At 54.0% G+C, this 27302-nt stretch overlaps 1 protein-coding gene across 8 annotated transcripts in view; it reads left to right on the top strand.

Annotated features, from left to right (window-relative positions):
* The window catches only part of EEFSEC (eukaryotic elongation factor, selenocysteine-tRNA specific), a 195495-nt gene that overhangs the window by 43560 nt on the left and 124633 nt on the right, over positions 1-27302 (top strand). For 7 of the 8 annotated variants that reach the window (XR_009542668.1, XR_009542669.1, XR_009542671.1 and 4 more), the window contains exons 2-3: positions 18950-19157; positions 26827-26923. Coding sequence is in view for 2 of the 8 variants with exons in the window: in XM_060161003.1 (XP_060016986.1) it covers positions 18950-19157; positions 26827-26923 (305 nt within the window). In the remaining 6 variants the exon portion in view is untranslated. Of the gene's footprint in view, positions 1-4069; positions 4628-18949; positions 19158-26826; positions 26924-27302 lie in introns of those variants that run through there. The other variant, XM_060161005.1, reaches the window with a different exon arrangement.

Consider the following 27302-nt stretch of genomic DNA (forward strand, 5'->3'; position numbering starts at 1 on the left):
TGCGAAAGAAAATGTTCAGAGAAAATGGCATCTTTGAACATAGCATGAGAGTAGAGTACATTTATTTCTATAATTCAGAGTTTCTTGCTTCGTTTTAAAACCTCCAACTTGTTCAACCTGAGTAAGAGCCTTAGAAAACAGTACCTACAGGAGGGTGGCCCCTCCTCCCATCCCTCCCCCCACCTCCTCCCTCCATTTTCCTTCCTCCAGCTCCCTCCCGCCTTCTTGCAATGTAGGACTCAACTGTCATTTCACCTCAATTTCCCTGGAAAGTGGGTGGCAGCTTGGGGAAGGTTCTGTGGAAGCAAGTCTCTGGGGTGTGTTGCCTTTGTCGTCTCGCTAGAAGTGAGCTCCTTGGGCAGAGGCCTCAAGAGATGACAGTGCGGCCAGGACGTGTGGTGGGTGCAGCAGCCTTTGTGACGGCGGCACGGGAGTGAGCAACGTTGGAGGAGCCGCTGTGCGGCGGGACTTGCCTTCAGGTCCTTTTGGAGTCCTTGCTGACTTTTCTTTTCTGGAGCATCTTTAATATTATATTATGGTTTCATAAGAAAAAGTGTTGAACTAAGGAAAATCATTCAGTGACACGTCACTAATACAATGCAAGTCGGTTCGAAATATGGTATGAGACTTTTAAAGTTTCACTTTCCTCAGTTACATAAAATAAGACTAAAATTGAACTGAACTGAACTAAAACTGAACTAAAAGTTTTGTCTCAGTCAGCGAGGCACAGTTCCTTCAGTGACTATTTGCAGAAGATACTCACTCCATGGAAAGTGACCTAGTACAGACCCAGAGGCCATCAGTTGACACCAGAGTATTAACTAAGTGATGCAGGATTGTAGAATTCCTGAGGTCTCTTTGTTTCCAGGAGGGAAACTGGAAATTGCCGTGCTCTGTGTCACCTGAGAGCTGTAATTAAGGTGCTTTTGAAGAAGGAGTGTGGGTAAGAGGGAGCACTTCCGCAGTCTTGGGGGTGGGCTGTGACAGCACAGTCACACAGCTGAGGAAACCTTGGTTGAAGGGGGAGTGGGGGAGTCCCGGCGGCTGGTGGAGGACTGAACCTGAAGGTGCGGCCCTGGGTCGCTGAGGTCACGGCGATGGGGAGACTCTGCACCAGCCTGCAACTCTGACGTGTGGCCTCTGCGCCATCTCACCTCCCTGCCGTGTGGATGGTGCCTGGACCTCACGCTTGGACTCTTAGCTGTGTTCTGGCGTTCTGCATCCTTAGTGGGCTCGTGGTCTTATGGTCCAAGTTTCCAGGTGACTGCAAGCCCTTGATGTGAGGGGTGAGGCCCACGGCCTTTGTGTCTCTGCCTGCGTTTAGGACAGGACTGTGCACACCGAGGCAGCGGGGCCTTCCTGGGGGGGAGGAGTGTAGGTTTTGGATTCAGAGGATGTGAATCTGGATCCCGGCTGCACAGCCTAATATCTGTGTGACTTTGGGTGAAGCGATGATGATTGCGACAGCGACGGCGGAAGCGAATAATTCCTCGGCCTTGTCTGTGAAGTAAGGGTAGCCATGATGCGCACTGCACAGCGTCGGTGGTTCAAGTGAGATCATGTGTGTAAGCAGTCAGTTTAGTTGCTTGGAAAATGCCATGAAGGCACTAAAATCAGGACACTTGAGTTGAGAAGAATTGTTAAAGCATGTTAGTACGTAATCTTCATTAGTAAAGGACAGAAATTCATCCCAAACTGCTTCTTACAACCAGCATGGTTTGTGGGCTGCGTTTAGGCACCCCTGGATCCCGGGCCCCCCATCTCTCGGGCCAGGTCCCTCGTGCCCGCTTGTTTCTCAGGCCGGCTGCCTCCTGCAAGGCTGCGGACCTGCCCGTGGCTCTGGGCTCAGCTTTCTGCTGCCGAGTCAGTGCCCCGGCAGAAGACGCAGCAGAGACTGAGCGGCTGGATCTGGGCCCAGCCTGTGCCTGGCGCTTGGCCTGGGGTTCCTGCCAAGTAAACAGAGAGACGGAGCCGGGGGACGAGGACCTCGGAGGAGAGCGGCTCCGTGAGCAGTTGGTGGACGGGGCACAGGGTCCCCGTATCGGCAGCAGGTGCAGTTCCCTCGTGGGTTCCGAATCCCTCAGAGTGGGAGCTGTTCTCGTGTGTCCCCCAGCCCAGCACAGCTACCAGCTTCCGTTACAAACCAAGCATTCGGCTATTTTTCTTGCTCTGGGAATGGTTGATAAAAAGTTTCTGTTTAGTTGAAGCATTGCAAAAGTTATACAGGAAAAATAAACAAATCTGAGGACCTGGCCAGTTGTGGCCTGGAGGGACTTCAAAGGTTGGCCAGTCACCAGGCCCCACTTGCACTGGGGTGCGTTGTGTCCACCCTCAGGTCTGCAGACCTGGGGCTGGAAACCAGCTCCACACGGCTGTGCTCGGGCTGGACGTGCTGAGCCCACGCTGGAGCAGCTGGTGGTCTGTACCGGCCTTCTTCCTGCCCCAGCCCGGGGCCCTGCCTGCCCGCCCCCGCTTCCACCCCTCGACCAGCCCCTTCAGGCCTGCACCGGCCTCTGGCAGCTGCCTCTACACGGGCTGTATCTCATACCCTCTCACTCCTCAGCACTCAACTCACTCACCCCGTCTCCCAGTGAATCACTCACAAGACCCCCAGGAGCCCTATTAGCCCAGCTGGCAGAAGCCACAGGTCACTGGCCGGTTTCTCGCCGGGCCACTCTCAGAACGGGGCCCGGTGTGGTCCTGGTTTAGGGCAATGGGGACCATAGGAATGGGGACTGAGGTTGGAATCCTTTGACAGGAGAGGCGGGTGGGGGCAGCCTTTGTCCGGCTGGCTTTGGCAGTGGTCCTGAAAACTGTTTTCAGATCCCTGCCGTAGCAGAGGGAGACCTCTGGTCCTGGGATGGACTCTTATCACATAAGAATAGCCCAAGCATTTTCCCCTTAACATTTTAGTAGGTAATGATTTTTGTTATAATGTACTTATAGTTATTGCGAAGTGAATTTTCTTGTCCCGATTTTGGAAAACAGCATGGGAAGAAGAAAACAAAAATCACCCATGACCCCACATCCATGGGTGTTGATGATGTTAGGGCAAGGGTGGTGTGAGCCAGGAGAACCAGTCAGATCTTAATCATGTCCCGTTTGTTGGGCACCTTCTACGTGCCGGGCTCTGTGCTTGACTCTCGGAAAGCTCCACAGCCCCTCGGGTGTCACAGGTGAGGAACTGGGGCTCGGGATGGGCTGAAGAGCTTGGCCGCAGCCACGCGGCAGGCCGGTGAGGAGAGAGCTGGTGTGGGAACCCAGATCCCAGTAAGGGGGAGCGACCGTGAGTCAAGACCACAGCGCACGCACGTTTCTTGTAACCCAAGTCCCTGTTTAAGGGGCTCTTTGCAAATAGCATCTAAAGCACCGAAAGATGCTGTGCGAGGGGTTTTACTCTGCGTGACTCAAGGCAGCGAAACGCAAGCGGGGAATGAGAACAGGACCAACCGCAGCTGGCCTCCCGAGTGGACCTCTCTGCCGTCTCTGGCCCCAGCCCAGACGTGACTGTAAGAACCGCTCCGGAAACAGCTGGTGACAGACTCTGTGCTTTCAGCCTTTCTGTTTTCGCTGTTGCCAGAAAAATAATCAGCTCTGTGTCTCAAGTGCTTGATAAAGTGGCCCAGACACCAGCTGTAGCTTAAAACAGTTTCTGGTTTAGTTGCTTTTAGCCAACAGATGGGTGGCCTCCTGGGCTGAGTGTGGCGCCCCTGTCCTCACCGCGCCTCGTTCTGTGCCTTCGGTCCTCCTTTGCCTGTGCTTCCGGAGGCTTGGGCTTGGGTTGAGAAGGGCGGTTCTGGGCTGGGCGTTGGCTGCCTGGGGGCTGTGCGGGGCCCGGCCTGCGGGAGGTGGGGAGCAGAGGCGGGTGCAAGGGCAGAGCCTGCCTCTCTCCAGCCACAGCCGTCCTGGCTCTCTAGCTGATGATTTCTTCTGTAACTTCGTTACGTACTTTTAGTTTTTCTTGGTTTTGGACCTTCTCTGCGGCCTTCCTCCTAAGGAGGACGAGACTCCCTCCCCTTCCTGTCGCCGGCCTCAGCTGCAGTCACGGGGTTCCGGGAGCCTCCGCAGCCAGGGGGGCCCCGGGCCTCTGCCGAGAAGCTCACAGACAGTGGGAGCAGGCAGCGGGAGGAGGGAGGCCGCGGACAGGGTAGAGGGTCTGTATTCGCACGCCCTCCCCCGGCCCGGCCTCCCGCAGCCGGCCTCCCTGGCCACTGCCTTGAGTAATCACCGTCCCCGGGCACCGCCGTGGACTCCCCACCTAACACTCGGCCGCTGGCCCTCAGTTACCAGTGCGAGGAAGTCCAGGCCCTGCCTTGGCGGGTGGGATCCGCGGCACAGACGCACCCTCACCAGGGCCTCTGCCCACTGCTCCCGCTGCAGAAACCCGTCCCCCTCTGTCTCCCAGGGAGTCTCCCACCTCCCCTCTCAGAGTGTTGCCTGCTGCGCCCTCCACCCGGGCCCCAGTCCCGTCGTACTTCCCGACTGTCGTCTCTGCGTGAGCGTGTCAGTGGCTGGTGCTGGAACGTTCACTCTGTGAGGGCAGGGCCTTGCTTGCCTTGTGGAACTGCGGTGTCCCCTCAGACTAGTGCTGGGCCCATGGTGGAGCTGGAGCCAAGTGCACTGCCCGGTGAGTCCTGAGCGGGTGCTCATCCGGTACATCCCTGCTGGCTGAGCCTTCGGCCGCAGCTGCCGCCATCACCCTGGCGCGTGTCCCGGGAACGCAGCTTTGCTGCCCGTAGCACTTGGGAGCACAGAGACGACCCCTGGCACGGACAGTAGCCGAGCTTCCACGGCACCTACTGTGTGCCAGGCGCGGTGTTGTAGTAACTTGTTTCCCTCCACCCACCCCGTGTTGTGGATGAGGAAGCCGAGGACAAAGGGTGACGTCACTGCGGCAGTGGGCCTGGAAGCGGCAGGGCTGACTCTGGCTCCGTGGCCTGGGCTATCGTCCGAAGGTGCCCGAGCTCCTTTCAGGGAGCAGCTTCGGAGGTGAATGATCAGACACGTCCCCTCTCTAGAGGTGGTCCAGGCGCAGTGGTCATTGCTCCCACTCGCGGAGCTCTCTGTGTGGTTCCTGGAGCTGTTGCAGGGGGCTGGGGCCGTTCGGGAAGGGGGTGCACACAGTCAGCCCTCAGGCAGGGACGCCAGTGGCCAGGTTTCCCAGAGTCCCCCTGGGGATGTGCAGCTGGGGCTGTTGCTAGCCTCAGTCTAAGGATCCTTCCAGGTGCTAGAAGCTCCCCGGCCATTCCCAGTCCCCCCCTGGTCCCTGCTTCACAATCGCTGTCCTGAGGCTCTGCTGGTACAGAGCTCTCCTAGCCTGTTCTTCAGTGTGAGCTGCGTCACCAGGTGCAGCAAAGATCAGCTCCCCAGGGACGGGCCCCAGCAGACTGGGCTTTAGGCCAGTTCTCACCATGTCCCTGTGAGTGGAGGGCTGGGGGTGAGAGGCCCCAGATTGCAGAGCTGGCAGAACCAGGGTTCAAATCCAGGTCTTTGTGACTCAGAGTCTACAACGCAACTCTGGTTATAGTAGTTCTCTGTTCACTAAAATGATGTCTAGTTACCTCCAGTACATTTAGTTTCCATCATTGTTGTCAGGTGGTGAGAGGGGCGTGAGGTCGAGTGTCCCTCGCTGTGTGCCCCCTTGACCCTTTATAATTGCCCCGTCGCTTCAGACGTGTGGGTGACACAGTGGGCTGCGTGGCCCCTGGGAGCCTTGGGTCGCACAGACGTTGACAGGCTGGGTGAAGTGAGGAAGCGCGAGGAGGTTGAGGTGCAGAAGCCAGGAAGGAGCATCTTGAAGGGCTGGACGTGGAAAGGCGTCAGAGGCACAGCAGCAAACAGGCCTGGACGCCAGCTGGTTCTCAGGGGTGTCCACACTGGAGATGTAGAGGATCCCTCATAAACGGAGACAAGGAACTAGGAAAGGTCTCCTCCAGAAGGTCGAGGTTAAATGGCTGCCCCAGGAGAAGACAGGACGTCCTCCCTGAGACCAAGTGCACTCGCGTCCGCGTCATCTGTGCTATGGAAGCGCTGGTGTCGCATGTGGCCGTGGCCCCACAGTCCGGCCAGCCCCCGGGCACACTCCGGTCACACACTGGGACCTCCCACGGAAAACAGCCCTGGCTGAGGACCCGTCACAGGGCGTATGAGGAAAGTTACCACCGTGCAGAAGAAATCCCATAGGCACAAGTGCGGACATCCCCGTCCTAGGAACCAGAAACCATGAAACAAATCTGCAAGGGGCTTTAAAATAAGAATGTTTGAAATGTAAATGAAGAAATGGAACACATAGTGAGCTTAGGACATGTTGAAAAAGAACCAAAAAGAAATTCTAAATATTGAAAATACAGTCGCTGCCATGTGCTTTCAGATTAAGTAGCTTATTACTGCTTCATGGGAGTTAGTATATGTAATGTTATTCTTCACGTGCTATTTTTTAAAAGCCCTTTTTCCCCTGAATGTATAATAATTTATGCCTATTGAGAATGTGGAAAATAGAGGAAAGTATGAGGGAGAAATAAGAATCTAGTTACTCAGGATAACTCCTCTTAGTATTCTGACATAACCCCTTTCCTAGGAGGGATCCCACTGCATGTAACGTTTTAGGCGCTGAGCCATGAGCCTGCCCTGTGTCATTAAGCGCTCTTTGACAGCGTGTTTACTGGCCCCGCGGCGCCCCCGGCTTGTCCCACCACAGTGCCCATCCCTCCCTCCTCGAGGGACCGACGTGCCGTGGACGGTGTCTTCCGCTCTAGCAGCACTCCGGGGGCTTCTGCTGCCTTTCAGACTGTCGCTCAGGGCAGCTGTCACAACGCAACGCATTCATCAGCAGCCAGTGGGGGACGGATGGAGGGCAGTGGTGTGTGAGCGTGTTTTAGCCTTACTGCTGTATTAATATAATAAGGAATCTGGCTTTTGTCCTGGGATCTTGGGACAGAGCTTCTGAAACCTTGGAATTTCCCTAGTGACCAGAGTGTCCTTACTGTTCCTGGTGGTCCCCTGGACCACACCTGAGTTTATGCTAGAGGAAGACTAGAGACCAGCCATGTGACTAGTGGGCTGGGGCTTTGGGCCAGAGACACCAGCCTGACCTCTTGACCTCTGAGGAGGGCAGAGCGGATCAGTCGAGTTCAGTCTCACGACCAGTGAGTCAGTCATTCGTGCCTAAGTAATGAAACCACAATAAAAACTCTGGACCCAGGGGCTCAGTGGGACTTCCTGGTTGGCGAAGAGATGGGTGTGCCAGGAGGGTGGTGAGCCCTGGTTCCGCAGTAGAGGCCTGTGTTTGTGCCCGCCCAGGTAGTGCCCTGTGTGTCTCTTCCTTTGGCTGGTCCTGATTTGTATCCTTTATAATAGAGTTGGAATCGTAAGTGCAGTGCTTTCCTGAGTTCTGTAGGTGTGGTTTCTTCTTTGGTTTGGCGTCTCTTCTCAAGGACCTCCTCCTGGGGCGGGGGCAGGAGTGGGGGCAAGGCCCCGGAAGCTGAGGTCACGTGGCTACGAGAGCGCTCTGGTGGGTGGTGGAGGAGCTGGGCCCTGCCGCTTGCTCACTGTGTGTTTGGGCCTGTGAACGGACGTCCCTGACTGAGCTGCTGCCTTTGGAAGGTGGAGTCACGGCTGGGCTGTCGTGGGGATGGTGGAGCGGAGTCGTGAGCGTCTGCATGTGGTGCTGGGCACACAGTGCTCGTTATAAGTGGGAGCTTAAGGCCATTGCTGTCTGCCTGGGGGGAGAATGGGGCATGTGGCGTCAGTGTCTGCCCTGCCCTGCTGAAGACCCCATGCCCCCTCTCCTCCCCCTGCCGCCGTGGAAGCTGGTCGGCGGCCGGCAGACAGCCTGATGGGGCTTTGGAAGGACAAGTGCCAAGCACTTGTCACTCCTTCCCCTGTTCTGTATGTAGGGTGCTGGGTGCAGGGGCCAGGCCTCGTTTTCTTCTCAGTATCCCCATCACTCCCAGCTTCAATCTGAGAGGCCCGCTGTGTGGACGCAAGAGGCCGGCAGAGCTGGTTCTGACTCGTGGGTGTGAAGGAGGTGGGACCCCACTCAGGGTCGGGCCGGGGGCCCAGGGGCCGTGGAGATGCCGTGCCCCAGCGAGCCTGCCGTGAGCACAGCGGAGAGGTTCGAGGTCCTTTCAGGGTAACCATTCACTCCACCTTGAAGGAGACGGGGCCCAGGGAACCTGACGAAGCTAGACCATCGTCAGGGAGCCGCCCGAAGGAGGACACTGGAACCCACTGGGCTAGAGAGGGCCTAACAGACTGTGTCGCCCACGAGGACCCAGCGTCTCCCGTGCCTTGGGTGGCCGCATGTGCCGCACTCTTGGGAAGATTGGGAACAGCTGTCCCGAGTTGTTGCCATTGAGTCATATCTGGTCCCTGAGCCAGCGGTTGGCACCTCTGGTCATTCTGAGATCTGGCCCCGTCCCCGAGGGTCCAGGGGAACCGAGTGGTCAGCATCCTCTGAGGTGCTGGTGGCTGGGCCCCCGTGGCCTCCTGCTGTGTGCTCGGCCCTGAAAGGCCCTTCCCTCTGCTTTCCGGCCTCCTCCCTCCCTCCGGTTGCTAAATTCCCCTCTTCTGTGCTTGCTCAGCAGAAACTTCACGTCTTACTTTGATGTACTTCACTATGTTGACCTTGTGGGTTTGTGTGCGTCTCCCCCACCAGACCGTGAGCTCCTTGAGGGCAGGGACTCGGCCACGCTCGTCCCTGAAGGCGGCACTCGGCCCCGGGCGCAGCGGCAGAGGCCGAGGGGGATGGAACCAGACTGTTATTTCGGGCTCCGGGCGGCTGCAGGTTCTGCAGGAGGCATCGTGGCAGTGTAACGCGGGGGGAGAGGTCCCAGGTGATGCCCCCCACCCCCCCAGCCAGTGCTCAGGGCGCTCGCACGGTGGCCCTGCCCTGAACGTGCCCTGCTGCTCCCTCTGAAACGCGGCCGCCTGCTCAGTCCCCTCTGTCTCCGTCCAGAAAAACGTCTAATTGTGTCTTGAACTCATTTTCGTTGCTTGCTTCAGTGGCCTCACTTGGCAGCTGAGGCCATATGCTAATTCCACCCTTTTCATGAAGGAATTCTGCTGATTTTACTTACTTTTTATGGTAGATTTCCCCCCTCTTTTCTTCTTTTTTTTCCCCTGTTTCTCCAGTAAACAGTTTCCTGAGGCCACGCTCTCAGGCTCTGCGACCCTGAGCTCTCAGACCGTCTCAGTCGGAGGAGCCCGGCGGGCTTTCCAGCCCCTTTGGCCTGGGCCAGGCAGGGACGCCTGCCGTGGTTTCTCTGCCTCAGACGAGGGGCTCGCCGTGGCCTGGGGCCCTGTCTCTAGAAGAGCCTGTCTGTGTCCAAGGCCACAGCCGCCATCGTCCCTCAGAACAAGCAGAGTGTGGTTTTCCTGTGTCGGTGCCTCGTGAGTGGTGGACCCACCTCTACGCTGGTGGTGGCTGGGAGCGGGGTTCAGAGGGGTCAGGAGCTGCGTCCCCACCCTGAGTCTCAGCTTCTTCATCTCTCAGGTGGACTTGTGAGGGCCCCTCCTCCCCATCGCTGAGGGTCTTCTCCCGGGGGAATGCAGCCCTTGGAGGCCCCTGGGCACTGTTTCTGCAGGTCCCAGCCCCCTGGTGTTCACAGCGTGCGGTCCTGTCCGTGCTCCCTTCTTCCTTCTGTCTCTGCTTCTGGACAAGCACACGTGCCTCTTTGCAGTGTAGGAGGACGTCACCACTACAGAACAGAGAGGAATCCATGCATGGCTGGTGGAGGGCCCTGCTCAGTGCTTTAACTGCGTCCCAGCTCTGTTCATTCCCTGTAGGGGCACTCGCTGACCACCGGCTCTGTGCTGCTGCCCGTCGGGGCCTCTGTCCCTGGGGGTAGGCTGCAGGGGCACGGACGAGTCACAGAACAGGGCTGTCCTGGGCAGCGTGGGGACCACGGCACCCCAAGGGAGGGCCACCTCATCCAGACCACGGAGAGTCGGGAAGATCCCTGGGAGGTGACATCTGAGCTGCAGTTCAAAGTCTGAGGTGCCAGGAGAAGGGACGAGATGGCAGGAGCGCTTCGGTGTGTGGGCTTGTGCCGAGGTCCCAGGGGGAGACAGCAGGGCTGACCGGGAGCTGCGGGGCACATGGGGGGGGGCTGGGGGCCCAATCCCACTGCCCTTCTCTCTGCTCCTCGGGGGAGCTCTGAGCTCTTCCCCACGCAGGGTAACGTGGTGCTTGTGGATCCAGGTCTCTGGGCTGAGCGCCTGCCACCGACTGGCTCTTTACCTTGGGTGTGATGTAGCTTCTCTGGGCCTCCACGTGTCCATCTGCAGAACGTGGTGTTGATAGTGGTACCTGCTGCCGCTAGACGTTAGCTGTGAAGACAACGCGCGGCGCTCGTGGAAAGGGCTCGTCCCAGGGCCGAGATGAGGAGAGCGTCTGTCCTAGAGGACATTCCGGCCTGGTGCCACTGAGGCTTTCCTGCTTCACCCTTCCAGGAAAATCACCGTCTTAGGTCATCTCAGACTTTCTACCTAGTGGGAGCGTTTTGAGACTCGGTGTGAGAACCGGTGCTTGAAGCTGTAGTGAGAAGACCACCAGAGAGCAGCCGTGTGTCAGCCCCTCCCATCCTGGTAGACAGGCTGTGACAGCCACAGCCTCGGTTCAGAGCGTGGGGGCCTGGGGAGCCCTACACGAGGCGCCGGGGAGGGGCGGCTTGCCCCTTGTGGCCTACAGGGACCGGGTCCGAGCTGAGGTTCGTCTGACCGCAGGCCCGTGGCTTCGTGTCCCCTGCTCTAGCCCACTGGGACCTGGTGACAGCGGAGAGCCTGCCACCCTTTCCCTCCAGGATGAACTTTCCTGTCCTCACTGAGGCCCAGTGTGGGTCATGGGGGCAGGAGGGGCCGGAGCTCAACAGATGGGTCCCTAAGTGCTTTCCTGACTCACGAGGCCAAAGAGGTGGTTGTTTGTTCTGGTTCCTCCAACCTCTCTTTCTCGAGAAAACTCCCTCCAGAGACCTCACACTGGGAGCTGCAGGCCGGTTTTGGCCAATGGACATGTTTTGTTTGGGCCATACAGTTTAAACATTTTGTTTTGAATTGGTTGTCAACATTTAAAAATTGGCAAATTTCATACAGTGGTCCAGATTTTTGGCTTCTCTTGAAAAACCAGAAGATCTGACAACTCCAGGCCCACATTCCTTTCTGGCTATGTGGGCTGGAGCTGAGGGGGGACTGTCCCCTCCAGCCAGGGCCCAGGAACGGCTGCGGCGTCTAGACTTGCGCCTCGTCTCGCGCCAGGCGTGCCGCTCAGTTGAGGACCCACCAGGTCCTGCGGGTGTTCACGTCTGCCCACCACCCCCGCCTCAGGACAGGTTCAGTCACGACCGTGGATGAGCACCTGCTGGGCCAGGTCCTGGGCCGTGAGGTTTGCACGTGGGATCTGGGAGCCCCACGCTGCCCTGTAGGTGACAGGGGATCTTGTTTGCAGACGGGTGAGGGTGAGGCTCAGAGACCCGCTCTCCCCGGACAGGCAGGGCGGGGGGCTGAGGTGGGAGGCAGTGTGTCCCCCCCACATCCCGTCCCTGTTCTCACGTGGCCTGTGTCTGCAGGCGTTTCCCCTCACACCTCTGCACGGGGAGCGAAGGCATGTGGGCCCTGAACCCAGGGCACGGTTCCTCCTTGGGATCACGGGCTGCTGCCTTCAGGAGAATCCTCTTTGGTGCCACTTCAGGGAGGAGGCCTGGTGGAAGGACAAGGGGCCTCAGGTCAGGCGGAGCCTGGCTCTGCTCCCGGCTCCACTACCTTGGTCCAGCTGCTGCGGCAGTTGTGCCTCCTGGATGCCTCCCCTTCCCCGTCCCCTCTCCCTCTCCGCTCCCCTCTCCCTCCCCTCTCACTTAGTGAGTGCTGACTGTGTACTGAGTACTGTTAGGTGCTGTTCTGAGCCCCAGGTGGCTCTTGCAGAGATGGGCTGTTGGCTGCACCTTGACCAGCCACGTTGAGACCCTTGATCATTGCAGCCGCTGTTCAGAGCGGTGAGGCTTTCGTGCTCATTCTCACAATGGAGCTCACACTGACAGGGCCCTGGGCTTGCAGCGTTTTAGTGAAAAACACTGACTTAAAAGTAGCATTTTCACCCAGGCCCCTTGTGAAAGCGTGGGGAGGACCTGAGTCGGACGGGACCTCCTGCCCTGTGGGTCCCAAGTGCTGCGTGAGGCCCACCACACAGCCTTGGAAAAGGTTCGTAGTGGCTTTATCTCCATTCTGTAGATGAAGAAATGGCCCAGAGTGCTTAGCTGCTCCATGGAGCCGAGGCGCAGACTCGCCACCGTGGGGCCTGACCACGGCCTCTGTCCCCGAATCTGACCGGACACCGCGTGTCCAGGGACCACGTGACAGAGATTCAGGAGTTCTCTGTCCCGGGAAGTCCTGTCGGTCCTGGTTGGTCGGCAAGTCCGAATGTTTACTCGGTCCTGCTGGGGAGACGCCCTGGTTCTGTTCTGAGGTCCTCGTGCCCGCAGATGACCACAGGGTAGGCCTCCAGGGTGAGGTTGTCAGGGCCCCAGACGTCCCTGGTGGTGAAGGGGCTGCGGGCGCACGTTCCCGCACCCTCCTCTCAGTGTTTGTCCAGAAGGAGCTCCTGCATCCATATTTGGTGATGTCTCTCTCCCCAGCCCCCTACAAGGTGTCTGCCAAAACCCTGTATAATTCGTATCATCTCCCAAGCTGTTATAGTATATGAGGACAGAGAATAATTTAGTTATTTTTGAAAAAAGATTCTTAGCAAAGGTAAAAAAGGGGGGGGGAGTTTTCATACTCACTGCATGAAATAGACAATATTTCCTGAGACAGGAGATACGAGCCTCAAAGAATTTAAAATAAAACATTCATTTTATTATTTTTTTAAAGAAGGAAAACGAAAAAAAAAAAAAGTAGAATAGTCAGTCTTTTTATCCTAAGTACAGATGAAATTGATTAAACCTTAAAGACTGGCCTCCGCACACCCGGTTTATTAATTGAAGAATTTCCTCTTACCCAGAATGGGAAGTTCACATTAAACCGAGCTGGCCCCTGAGTGGCAGTGACACTTGAGAGCTGAACGTTTTCCACAATCCTATTTTCTCTTCGGAGCTAGAGGAAATCCTAAAATGGTTAAAGGGGGGAGGGGGATGGGGGAGAGAGCAGAAACCGTACATTTTAAGGAAGGCTTCTTTCATTTCCCTGTAAAGCATGAAATCAAATTATAGCTCATGGGCCACAATTATTTTATTTCTACATTTCAAATTCCATTTTCTGCTCCTTTTCGCTGCTCTTGAACAGGAGTTGTACTGTTGTGCAAAGTCAGCTAAAAAGATTACCCCAGATAGACTACGACACAGTAGCTTAAGGAAGCAGGGGCAGGACTCCCTGGCTCGTGAGAGCCCGTGGCCCTGGAGCCCACACGTACACCTCCATCTCCTCCGTCCGGGAAGGAGTGGCGGCTGACCCGCTTCGGCCCCTCTGCCCTGAGGAAGCGTGGACACCTCTGCTCTTCCTGTGCGCCCCTCCGAGGAGGCCGCTGTGAGCGGTGTATGTACTCTGTCCGGTGCTTCCAGGGCGGCCAGGAGAGATGGTGTGAGGCCATGCCTGGCGCCCGGTAACACTCCTCCCTGGTGGGGTCAAAGGTCATGCCTTTCCCAGTTCTCATCCAATCCCCCTATTTTGTCGAAGAGAGAGACTCGATCTAGGGCTGGTGTGCCTTTTACCGGCTCTTGCTGATCCCTTAATAGCAGAGCAGGCCTGGGGCTCGGAGTTTCAACTCGAGTTAACATCGACAGCAGTGCATTCCGTTGTTTTGCTTTGTTGTTTTATTTATCTTCTCTGTTAACTTCTACTTACAGCACATTTAGTGCATTTACTGTCATGTAAAGTTCTTTTTAACGTAAATGCATTTGGGTTCAAAAAAAGGACTTGATTTAAACACACATAACTCAGTAGTGGTAGTAGTAGTGTCCATGGGCGTGGCAGGAGGCACAGGCGTGGCCCACGGGTGGGGAATCCGGGTAACTCGGACTCCCTCCCTGAAGTAGGACACGCCAGCTCCCCAGACCCCCGGCGGAGAGCTCCAGCCGTCCAGCCCCATCTTTACCTGCCCTGCCTCTCAGGAGGTTCTCGTAAAGATCCAGCCGAAGTCCTTCATGCTTCCATTCAAGATCACGTCGGCCACATGGCCCGTCCTTCCGAACGGGGCCCCAGCCGCTGCCCAGCCTCCACCCACACCCCGCTCCGCCAGACGCCAGCATCGGGGCTGGCCGTGGCGTCTCGCACCCCTCCCCGCCGTGCGCTGACTCCCGCTCCTCCGCTGAGACCCCCCCCACACACACACTGCGGCTCACAGACCAAGGCCTGGGTTTTCGGTCTGTGTTCGCAGCCTCCAGCACAAGACACAGCTCGGGCACAGTGTCATTGATCTCTGTTGGACCGAGTGACCAGACTGTAGCTTCCCCACCTCCTCCACTTGGTGGACCAAGAGTCCAGTCCTGACGCTGAGATTCCGGTCCCTGCTGGTGTATAGAACTACCTGAGTGCCTTGTCTTGGCCCGCAAGCTGGAGGGGAAGGCTTGTGTTCTCTCCCCATCTGCCCACTCACTTGTGATGCCTGCTGGGATCCCGGGAATGGGAGATAAAACTGAACTAACAGGCCCAGAACGATGCATGCAGACGGGACCCAAACACTCAAGGGCCGTGGGGCCTCATCTGCAGCCTCAGTCCGGCGCCCACATGCGACCTCTGCAGCAGGAGCCCCGCTGCCGCGCAGCTGACATCAGGGACTTCTGAGGGGTCCAGAGGTCACGGCGACTCGACTGACCCACTGGGAACCGGGTCAGCACCAGGCACCACCCGCGACTGACCCCACTGGAGACCCGGGTCAGCTCCAGGCACCACCAGCGCCTGGCAGTAACCCTCGGTCAGTCTGTTTCCCCATCAGACTTTGATCAGGCGACAGGAAGTGACATAACTGGCCCGTCTTGTCTTTTTCAGAATCCCTAGTATTTCCCCAGAATGAATCAAACAGTGTCCTTCCCGATTCCCACGAACCCAGGGTAGGAAATCATTCTGAGACTAGAGGGGCAGAGTGAGCGAGTGGGTGGGAAACACAAGGCAACAACTTGTAGCTCACAAATGACCCTCTATATTTCTCAGTCTATCAGAGCTTTTCATCTAGTTGTACTGACTACAGAATCCTTTAAAGGTTTGCAGAATAATTATAACAGGGTTAGAGTTTCTCAGTACTTTAAAAAATTACAATTTCCAATTCTGTAGATTATATATCTTAATCATTTCAGAAATAAAAATAAAGGAAAACTTAGAAAGGTCAGCATTTAACAAGTTATCTGTGAGATGCAACTTTCCTTCTGGGACTAAAGGGGGAAAAATGTGTTCAGGGAAAAGAAGTTTTCTGCTGGAGAGACTGAATATAAAACTTTAAACATTTTAGCAAATCAGATATTTAACCCAAATTTGATTTTTAATCAGAAGCTATGGGCATCCTAAAAAAGGGGAAATAATATCAAATTTAAAATAAAAAAAAAAAGAAATTTAACTGGTGACATTAAGTATTCACTGAGCGGTGCAAATGCACCGTTATCGACAACGTAAACCGCAGTGGAAATTGATATCCTGCCATCATCACGGCCATTTCCCAGTACACCGACTCCCCGAGTGCGGCGGCCTCCTCAGTCTGTGCTTGGGGACTTGCGGGCGGAGTCGCCGGAGGGGACACATGCAGGGCTGTGGGAAGCGCCTCAGGCACAGGGGCCTCCAGGAAGTGCGCTGCTGGGATGGTTCTTCCTGGCGGAGGAGGGAGAGGAGTTACCGCCACATGGAACAAACACTGCCAGCCCCCAAATCCAGCAGACCCAGGAGGCCCCCACAGGGACCTTGGGAAGTGCCAGCCAGTGGCCTGGAGCACTGTGTCCCCCAGTACGCAGGCGATCCTGCAAAGGGGGCTCCCCCACAAGCATCCTGCTGAATTCCCCCAGACCAGCAGGGAGCCGCCTGAGCGGGACCACCTGGGCAGGACTGGACATCTCCCCTGGTCACCCAGGTGCCACGATGCACTAGCTGCGAAGCCTGGCTTCCTTTTCTCTGGGAGAATGAGGAGCTACACCAAACGGACCAGGAGGAGAGCAAGCCTCAGGCGCCCCGGATCCCGTAGGTGACGAGCTGACCCAGCATCCAGCAGGACCAGCGTGCCGCCCCACTGGCAGGGAACCCCAAAGTGGCTGCCTAACCCAAGTGGCCGGCACACGGGTCGGGAGCCGAGCCCGGGCTCGGGACTGCACACGGCTGGCTGCAGACAGGTGGGCCCTGGAAGGGGCGCTGCACAGCCTGCACGAACTGCCCACACTCACAACCAGGAGGGGTCGTGTAAAAATTCTTTACAGGTCGGCAGATGTGGCAACACCAGGCCTGCACCTGACGTGGCCGAGGAGCACTTTCGCCCGGGGCCCCGCAGCTCCCCGTTGCCCCTCCTCTGGCATCTGTACTGCCCGCTTGGCTCCTGACAGCAGGTCAGCTCGTGACTTCTGCCTGATGTGCGTCAGCTCTGACCCTCACCACAACCCCGCGAGGAGGAGACCCTCCCGTGCTAATAGAGAGAACTCTGAGGTCAGGTCACAGGACAGTGAGCAGCAAAGGCAGGGCTAGAACTCGGAGCTGTCTGAATTCAAATGTCTGCTTTTTCTATTGCCAGCTGCCTCTTGGCCGGAATCCTGCATTCCTGAGTCTCTGGGGACCCTACGGCGTCCCGAAGAGCAGGTGGGAAAGGGCCCGAGGACGGGAAGAGGAAGGGGAGTGGACAAGGTGCAAAGGCAAACGGCCAGTGTCCTCAGGACAGCCCTGAGCCCGGGCACAGCCCCTCACCACCACCCGGAGAGCCCAGGACAACAGGGCAGTGTCGGCAGAGGAGGGACAGGAGAACAACAAAGAGAGCCGTGTCAGACACAAGGAAAAACTAAGCAGCCGAGGACAGGACAGGAGACAGAGACGTGCTGCAGCCCTGCCGAAAGGAAGAAAAGCCCAAACCCAAGAAGTGCCGGAGACGTGCAACAAAACACCCGCAGCGCTGAGTGGGGAGGGGGCTGGCCGAGAGCGCAGGGTGCGTGGTCCAGAGTCCTGGGTACCCACCCTGTCCGGGTCTGTAAACGGGGCAAAGCACGTAACTGTGACTCAGGGACGATGGTGGGTAGCCGTCCAGATAAAACTCAAGTTAGATCTCCATCTTGCACTTTACATCAAAATCCAGTCTAAATGGATTAAGGTTTGAAACATAGACATTTAAAACTGTAAAAGTACTGGAAGAAAGCACATGAAAAAATATATATAATCTTAAAAGTAAAAAAATACCTAGGTAAGATACCAAACCCAGAAACGAGAGAAAGACAGAAAGACTGACCATTTCAACATAAAAGTCAGACATTTCTGCATGGGAAAAAGAAGTCATAAAAGCCAAAGATAAGTGGGGAGAGAAGCCTAACATGCGCCTTCCCCTCAGAGGATGTGCTCCTCAATGTTTAAAAAGTTCCTTTAGATTGGCAACAAAGAGCAACACGCCAGTGGGAGTGGGAAGCAGTAGCAGCAGTGCCCATGCAACACCCCAGCACCTCCTCTTGGCTCCTCAGTGTTTAAAAAGTTTCTGTAAATTGGCAACAGGGACTTCCCCCTGTGGTCCAGGGGCTTAGACGCCGTACTCCCGATGCAGGGGGCCCCAGTTCGATCCCTGGTCAGGGAACTAGATGCCGCATGCATGCCGCAGCTAAAGACCTGGCGCAGCCAAATAAATAAATAGAATATGGAAAAAATAGATTAGATGAATAAATAAATAAATTGGCAACAAAGAGCAACAATCCACTTGGAAGGAGACATGGTATTAACAGTGCCCGTGCACGCACCCTCAGCACCTACTCTTGGCTTCGTTAAGTTGGCAACAACGAGCAACAATCCAGTCAGAAGGGAAAGCAGTATCAATGGTAACCCTCTGGCCTCCATCCCACCCTTGCAGGGCAGTCGGGGAGGCCAGGTCAGAAGCAAACAGTGCACAGTGCGTGAGTTTCACGGACAGGTGGAGGGTGCTAAGTGTCCTGGGGAAACAGGGCAGGAAAAGAAGGCTCGGAACGTATGGGAGGCGGGCGGGCTGCAGCCGTGATCGAGCTGTCCGGATGGGCCTCATTGAGAGGAGATATTTGAGCCAGGACTCAGAGAGGGCCAGCAGTTAACCCCTGGACAAGCGGGCCGGGCAGGGGGAGGGGCTGGGGCAGAGGCCTTGCAGGGTGGCAGGGGTCCAAGGACCAACAGGGCGGCCAGGTGGCTGGGGGGCGTCAGACAGGAAGCAAGCAACTCACATCAGAGTGAGATGCCCTCCTCGCCCACAGCAGGAGGCAGCGTGAGTGCCCTCCTCGCCCACAGCAGGAGGCAGCGTGAGTGCCCTCCTCGCCCACAGCAAGAGGCAGCGTGAGTGCCCTCCTCGCCCACAGCAGGAGGCAGCGTGAGTGCCCTCCTCGCCCACAGCAGGAGGCAGCGTGAGTGCCCTCCTCGCCCACAGCAAGAGGCAGCGTGAGTGCCCTCCTCACCCACAGCAAGAGGCAGCTTGAGACTACACCGAGACCTGGTTTTCACCTAGCGGGCTGACAGAATGGCGCTGGGCACAGGAAAGGAGCTTCTGCTCAGGGAGTCCTCGCGCTGCCAGCCCCATTACACGCACGGGCTCCTGGAGCCCCTAGCAAGCCTGCCGGGCTGCCCATGTAGAGATGAGGGGCATCAGGTCACAGAACTGGGAGGGGGCCGGCGTTCACGGTCGGAGACTCCCCTGCCTGGTGCTGGGAGGTCATGGTTGTCGTTCACAGCCCGACACCCCCGACTTTATCTTGGCTCGTTTTGCTGGACCTAGGGCATCGGGTAACTTTCTGCAGAGTCAGCTGCCCTGTTTCCTCCCTAACCTTGTCCTCTCTTCTCCCAGGGGCCCAGATCATCGATCTGATGATGCTGGTCATTGACGTGACCAAGGGGATGCAGACCCAGTCGGCTGAGTGCCTTGTGATTGGGCAGATCGCCTGCCAGAAGCTGGTCGTGGTGCTGAACAAGACAGACCTCCTACCCGAAGGGAAGAGACAGGCGGCCATTGATAAGATGACCAAGAAGATGCAGAAGACCCTAGAGAACACCAAGTAGGTTTGCTGATGAGAGGGCGTCGGGGCGCACCTGCTTCCGCCGACCCAGATGGGGCAGGCAGGGTCCCGCCGGGCGCTTGCTCGCATCCCGGGTGGAGGCTGCAGTGCTGTTGCAAGAGGCCAGAAGAGCCAGGAGCACAAAGAAGCCACAAGTGGGTCATAGGAAGGGCGGTCCAGCTCTGCACCGCGTTCGGAATCCCAGGCTGCCGGTGTCTTGCCGGCTCGCCGCCGTGGGGTGTATCCTGCGGGAGCAGTCAGAGTCGGGCACCGCCCAGACAGGTCCAGGTGTCAGCCCCACGCCCCCCACACCCCTCCGCATCCTGTCGGTGAGGACTCAGTCCTGCCTGCTTACCACCCACTTAGCTGCACCTCGGTTATCGAAAGGGAGAGGTGCGTTTGGGTGATGAGTGGATATCTGTCCCAGAGGCTTATAAAGTCGGACGGATGGATGGACCGGTTGATGGACGGATGGAGAGGACACAGAGACAGGCCAGATCACATGGCCTGTAGTATTTCATGCCAAGGGGTTATGATTTCATCTTGTGGGAAGTAGGGGCGGGGGGGTGGGGGGAGTCCAGGGGGCAGCAGGGAGCCGACAGGGAGAGGACAGCAGGAGGCCCTCCAGCCCTGTCGAGCTCCTGCCGCTTACCGTGGAGGTCTGCGGGGGCAGGAGGGTGACGGTGCTCCCGGGCAGGGCGTGGGGGAGGGGTGTGGGGACCGCGGGGCAGAAAACCACCTGGGCACTCGGGCGGCCATGGGCCTGACTTGTTCCCACGTGGTCAGGAAAACGAGAAGGCACTCTGCTGAGCACACGGTGTCGGCAAACCTTGCTTTATCGGCTCCTCTCCTCCCCCCGGGCCAGCGCCTTTTGATCGATACTAAATAGCAGTCACTGGGCGACAGGGCTGCTTCCTCTTTGCTCCGCAGCCCGAGACAATATCCTGCCTCGGCCACCTCTCCTTCTCCTGCCTGTGGAGGGCACGCAAGTGGAAATGGTTTTGTTTCCCCGTCATAAAGATTGATATGCCTTCCCATTTATGATTTTTTTTTCAGATCTAACACCTGCAGCTCTCCCTCAGAATTCTCAAGTTGGTTAAATTAAAGCTTCAGCCCTGAGAATGGGCCAAATATGTCATAAAAGATTTCCTAGTGCTGCTTTTGTTAGCAAAATTCATCAATCTGATAAAATCGACACATTTAGATAAGTGTTGCATAAGAATTCAGACTTTGTTATTCCCAGCGGAAGTGGATATGAGACTGTAAAAAGGAAGATAAAAAATTATATCTTCTTTTTAGTGAGTTATTTGATCTCCCTGCCGTTTTATTTACTTGTCAGAAAGGGGAGACCAGGTCCTTTGGACTCCTGCATAAAAGCCCAGCACAATGTCAGTGTCATTTGCTATAAACGAGACCTTCTGGGAAGGGCTTAGGATACTATTAAGGGTAAATTAATATCAACTACTTCGATTAGTTAAATTTAAGGAAAATTCTCACTTATGTGTTTAAATTACTATTCCTATTTTAATTTATTGGTTGAAGGTCAAATCACAGCGTTTCTCACACATCCAGAGGATTTGGGCCACTGAAGGGCCTTTGACACCTCTGCTCTCCTCATTCAGCGCGTACCGGGCTGGACAAGCTCCAGTAAGGAAAGCTTAGTGGGCCGATGGGCCCGGGCCAGCCAAGGCAGTCACCTCTTAGGAGAACTTAGCTGTTACCTCTGTGCAGCGAGAACTTCTTTAAATCATTTTAAAAGTGACGATTTCCTTTTCTTATGGTGCCTTGTTAGGTAAATCCTTTGTAAATGCTGGTCCAAATGTGAAGAAACTTTCTATCTAGAAAGGAGAAATTTAGACTGCTGAGCTATGTACGTATCAAAACCTAAGAAGTGTTAAAAAAACAAAACTTTTTTTTTTCCTATCCAAAGAGTCGTTGAAAGAACCTTTGGAAAATAGAGAAAAGGAGTTAAAAGAAAGTGGAGACCACCCAAAGGTTTCTCAGAAGAGCAGCTGCTGACCTTTTGGTTTACTCCATTCCTGTCTTTTCACCGTGCATAGTAGTATCACCCCCACCCTTTCTTCCACATTCAAAAAATCGTAGTAAAATATACATAACATAATGTTTATTATTTTATCCATCTGTAAAGTTACAATTAAGTGGCATTAAATACCTTCACAAAGCTGTGTACCCATCACCACTGTCTGTAAGCTAATCCTTTTTCATGATCCCCAACATAAACTCTGTCCCCACTGACCAGTCACTCCTCCCCACCCCCCCAGGCCCTGGTAACCTCTGTTCTGCTTTCTGTCTCTGTGAATTTGACTGTTCTGGGGACCTCATATAAATGGAATCATGCAGTATTTGGCCTTCTGTGTCTGGTTTGTTTCACTTAGCGTAATGCATCCGTGTGGTAGCGTGTGTCAGAATCTCACTCCTTTTTATAGCCAGATAGTATTCTATTGTGTGTATAGGCCGTATTTTGCTTATCCATTCGTCTCTTGATGGACACTTGGGTTGTTTTCTTTTGGCTGTTGTGAATGATGCTTCTGTGAACATTGGTGTACAAATATCTATTCCAGTCCCTGCTCCAGTTCCTTTGGGTGTGTACCTAGGAGTGGGATTCCTGGATCACATGGTGGTTCTACGTTGAACTTTGGAGGAGCCTCCATACTGTTTTCCATGGTGGCCACACCGTTTTCTGTCCCCGTCAGCAGTGCCTCAGGGCTCCGATTTCTCTACAGCCTCGCCAGCACTTGCTGTTTTCCTTTTTTCTCATAGCCATCCTAGTAGGTATGAGGTGGTACCTCATTGTGGTCTGGGTGCGTTTCCCTAGTGACTGATGTTGAGCATCTCTTCATGTGCTTATTGGCTACCGCATGTCTTCTTTGGAGAAACGGCTATCAAGTCCTTTGCCCATTTTTTAGTCACGTTGTTTTTGTTCTTGAGCTGAAGGAGTTCTTTGTCTATTCTGGACATTAATCCCTTGTCAGATTTGCAAATATTTTCTTCCATTCTGTACGTTGTCTTTTCACTTTCTTGACAGTATTCCTTGATGCACAAAAGTTTTAAATTTTGATAAAATTCAATCTTTTTTCTTTTGTTTCTTTCGTTTCTTTTCTTTTCTTTTCTTTTTTTTGCCTGTGCTTTTGGTGTCATAGTCCTGAAATTATTGCCAAATTCAACGTCATGAAGATTTTCCCCAATTTTTTTCCTAAGAATTTTACTGTGTTAGCTCTTAAGTTTAGGTCTTTGATCCATTTTTAGTTATTTTTTATGTATGGTATATGTTAAAGGCCCACCTCCATTCATCTGAGGATATCCAGTTTTCCTAGCACCATTTGTGGAAGACTGTCCTTTTCCCTTTTGTCCTTGTCAAAAATCAATTGACCAAATATACGTGGGTTCCACTGGTCTCTGTCTGTCCTTATGCCAGTACTGCGCTGTTTCACTTACTGTCCCTTTGAGGAAAGTTTCCATTGGGAAGCTGAGCCCTCCAACTTTCTGCTTCTTTTTCAAGATTATTTTGGCCATTTGGGCTCCTTGCAGTTCCCTCCCATTGGAATGTGAGGATCTGCTTTTCCATTCCAGCTTAGAAAGTGATGGTTGGAATTTTAATAGGGGCTGCATTGAATCTGTAGATGGTTTTAGGTAGAATGGACATCATAACAGGAGTAAGTCTTCCGATTCATTGACACAGATGTCTTTCTATTTATTTAGATTTTTTAAAATTTCTTTTATACAGGTTTTGTAGTTTTTGGTGTACAAGCCTTACATGTCCTTGGTTAAATTTATTCCTAAGTTTAATTCTTTTAGATGCTATTATACGGTCAACTTTGCTGAATTCAATTCCCCCTCTTTAAACGTATTATTGTAATCATGATGTATTTACATTTTTGATTTCTGCTTTTATTACTTAACATTATATAGAGCAGTTCTTCATGTAACCATCACCCTGTTCCTGACCCTTTGAAATGGCTTAAGTTTTCCTTCTTGTAAATAAACAGTCCTGGGTGAACATCTTTGACCATCATTAAACTTTGTCTGTATTTTCGGTTTTTCCTCTTGAGAGAGCCCCAGGTATGGGGTCACTAGGTCAAAGGGAAGGAGCCCTTCAGAACCTTTTGTGCATCTCTGTGTTCTTTTCCATTTTACACAGGTGCCAGCGGTGAGCTCTAGTATCTAATTTAAAAATATATATGGGGACTTCCCTCGCGGTCCAGTGATTAGGACTTTGCCTTCCAATGCAGGGGGTGCGGGTTCAATCCCTGGTTGGGGAGCTAAGATCCCACATGCCTCACGGCCAAAAAACCAAAAGATAGAACAGAAGCAGTATTGTAACAAATTCAATGAAGACTTTAAAAAAATATTTTTAAAAACACATATTTGAAACATTTAGGATAGAATGTTGTTTTACTCTTGTTATAATATGTGATTCTTTAACTACTGGTAAGACTGAACATTTTTCCTTAAGTGTATTAAGTAGTTGTGTTTTTGTGTGTTTTATTTGCGCCCATGTGTTGTGTCTATTTGCCTCGTGATTTTTAATGCTTTTCTTTTTGGTATTCAGGAGTGTTTAATATTAATAAGGATGTTGTTATTAATTAACCCTTTGTCTATCATATTTCCTACAAATAAGTCTTTTGCATTTGTTGTTTGTCTTTCTGTTTTAGTTTTTTTTTTTTTTAACATGCAGAAGTTTCCAATTTTTATGTAGTCAAGTTCTTTGGTTTTCTTTGTGATTTCTTTATCTCTGAAAGCATTTAAGATTACTCTTGCATAAGCATTTATCAATGTTAACGGAAATAAAAAGAGAAGATAAAAAGGTACCCACAGTCTTCCCAATGCGGCGAATTAAAGTGTGTTTTCCCTCGGAGCCCTGTCAGTCTTTCCCACCTGTATGTAGCTTGAGGTAGTCGTTATTACAACCTTGACACTGTTTTGTGTTCTGGGCTTTTTTGTTTATCTTTCCACTAAACGTTATTGTCTCACAGCATCCTTGGTGCACCTTTCTCCCAGACTCCCTCTGTGTCTCCTCCTGCCTTTAAACCCTTTCTTTTCCCTTGTTTATGTTTTAGCCACGGCCGTCTGCTTAGTGCCCACCTTCTCCCCGGGACTGGGTGGGATGCCAAATCCACGTGACCTGGCTCCTGCCAGCGGGCTCCTACAAGGTGTGCATTCCGTACCTGCTCTACGGCTGACTCACTTTCTCTCTCAGCGTTGGTATTTCTTCCTCTGTAAAGTGGGAGCTGGTAAGTCCAGCCTCACAGTGTTTATTATGAGGGAGCATTTGATATGGGGGCCTGGCACATTGTAGGGGCTTAGTAACAACAGCTGTAACGTGTGGCGCACCTACTGTGTGCGTGGCCCTGTACTAGGGCGTTCCTGAGTGCAGTCAGTCAGATGCTCACAGTTACCCCAGGCTTTTGTATCTGGCTTGACTGGTGAGAAAAATAAGGCATAATAAGTATCGCTGTTTTTTTTTAGTATCACTATTTTGAATTCTCTTCCAAACCTAAAACATAGACTCTCTTTGTTTACATCTTTTACACGAGTTACACACACACACACACACAGATTCATGTGCACTTTTTTTTTTTTTTTTTTTTTTACTGATGTGAGTTGTTTTTGTATGTTGATGAAGGTCAGCCTGCATGCACAGTCAGCAGGTCTGGGCCCGGCTCGCGCCATGAGGTACCACAGCTGCGCAGGGAGTGGGGTGGGTTGGGCGGGGAGGGGCGCTGGGAACAGGAGGCGCCCTCGGCTGTGCTCTGGGTCAGCCCCCACCTGGGCTGTGGGGCTGTGCTCAGCGCTCTTCCTGACATCTCTGGCTGGAGCCCCTTGTGTTCCTAGAGCCCAGACAGCAGCCTAGGTCTGGAACCCAGGCAGGAGGGGCCTCTTGTCCCCCGGGGGCTGCCAGCAGCCAGGATGCCCCATTGTGTGGCGTGCTCAGGAAACCAACAAGGCCAGCTTCTCTGGAGCCTGGGAAAGGGCCAGACACCCAGCCCGAAACGCATTTATGTTTTGTTACAATACGTTGCCCAAAAGGGTTTGGATAAACAATAATTGAATTTCCGAAAGCTTTATGGTTAATCGCTGGAATTCTCAGCGCACGCTTTTCCCCTTCTGCGGCCCTGGGCCTGGGGCTCGGAGGGCAGGCAGAGACGTGCGCGTGGGACGGGCCTTGGCTCAGGGCGGGTCCTGGCTCGCTGACTCCGAGGCCTGAGCCCCCGCTTCAGTCTAAGGGTGGGCTCTTCCAGGGAAATGCCAGAGAGGAAAAATAATGACATTTCTCTGGGAAAGGGGCTTTGATGGAGCTCAGACACATTCTGCCGCTTTCAGTGGCTGTCAAGCCGCTGTTTCCACTCTGAATACAGACTCCAGTTATTAAGGCTACTGCGGAGCTGGGGAGGGGTGGATAGGAATAAAGCAAGTAAAAATGCCACCAAGTTCCCTTATTCTTACTGAGATTCAGCTGTTTTCCTTGACTAAACATTCCATAGATTGCTGCAAGGCTTTGGTTAATTTGCAGAGTTCTGAAAAGGTTGTTTCTGATCATTTTTCCCAGTGTTCTTACTGCCTTATGGAGAAGAGCCTTTTCGAATGTCCTCACTCCACATTTTGCTGATTTTTCAGTTTGTTGAGTCTTTGACCTGTACCTCATGAATTTATCCCAAATCAAGGCCAAGAAAAGAAAAAAAAGAAAAGTCGTATCCACCAACATATTTATCACGATAGTGAAAAATTGGGATGTTCTAAACGAGTCACATGGGGGGAAAGCTTGTGAATTCTGAGTTGCACTGTTACGCAGCTGTTAAGAATGAAAGAGGAGGTGGCCGGGGGGCGGGGAGGCAGGAGTGTCACGTGGTGGTCGTGAGCCCTGGTTCTGGAGTCGGACGGGGTGGAGGTTGGCGCACCTCGCTAAGCCTCACTTGCTCATCTGTAAAATGGTGGTTTTGTGGGGTCCAACGGAAGCGTCCAGGTTGTATTCTTGGCTTGGTCAAGTGAGTCTTCTGATTATCACCGCTGTTGTTATTTTTCAATAGAAAATTCTTTCCGATATAATGGTAAATAAACTAGAAGGATATGAAATTGTATGCATATTGTAACCAAAATATGAAAAAAATAACTCCTTGGCAGTGCACGGAGGAACCGAGGTTGGAAGAAAGCACACGACAGTGATGGGATCATGGGCTGTATATTTTCTCTTTTCTGTTTTTTGTTTTTTTGCTCTCCAGTGGAAGAGGTAAACGTATACTCATAGTAAGAGGCTTTTCTTAAAGCGGCAGGCTCTCCAGGAGGCCGGGAGGCTGTGGAGGGGGCCTCCGGGCAGGTCTGGCAGGGACTTCTCGGTACCTGTGCTTCCCGAGTCTCTGCAGGAGGCCGGGCTGTGCCCCATGGTCCTCCCCAAGGGCGTCTTTATTCAGGGGCCTGGGGCCTGGGCTTCACCGCTCCTCCTCAGGGAGGGTTTGGAGTAGCGGCTACGCCTAGGAGCCCCCTTCTAACTTCTTTCGTTCAACACGAGGCGTTCCCTTCGGGCCTCCACGCCCTGGTCTGCCAGGTGGGAGCACAGCTACGCCGCCCCCCTCGGCGCCTTCGACGGGGTGAGAGCAGAGCCCTCCCATCGTGCTCATCGGTGACCGTGGTGGGACTTGTCTTTCTGTTCCAGGTTCCGAGGTGCACCCATCATACCCGTGGCAGCCAGGCCTGGGGGACCAGACGCCCCTGAAACAGAAGCTCCACAGGGCATCCCAGAGCTCATTGAGGTACCGCCAGCTTGATCTGCATCGGGGGCTCCGGCTCACTCCGGGGGGGCCCAGCGAGGGGACTCTCCACACTGACCCCTCGGTGCCACCTCCCTCGCCTTCCTCACGGAGTTCAATCAGAGCAGAGCTGCAGGCGTCCAATGGGCAGCCCCGGCCCTGCAGAGCTGTCCACGTCCTCGTGAGCCTCCTCTTCCTTTCCCCGTCAAACTCGTCCACGAGGCAGCTGCCGCCAAACTGGGGCTCTGGGGCTGCGTCACCCATTCCAGCACCTAGGGCTGTGCCAGCCCCTCCAGCGGGCCCCTCCCAGGCGGGTCCAGCGTGGCTTCCATCCTCGTCCCTTCCGCCAGGCTTGGGGATCACGGACAGAGGCGGAGCCCAG

Source organism: Lagenorhynchus albirostris, chromosome 10 (assembly GCF_949774975.1).
Source record: "Lagenorhynchus albirostris chromosome 10, mLagAlb1.1, whole genome shotgun sequence".
NCBI lineage: Eukaryota > Metazoa > Chordata > Mammalia > Artiodactyla > Delphinidae > Lagenorhynchus > Lagenorhynchus albirostris.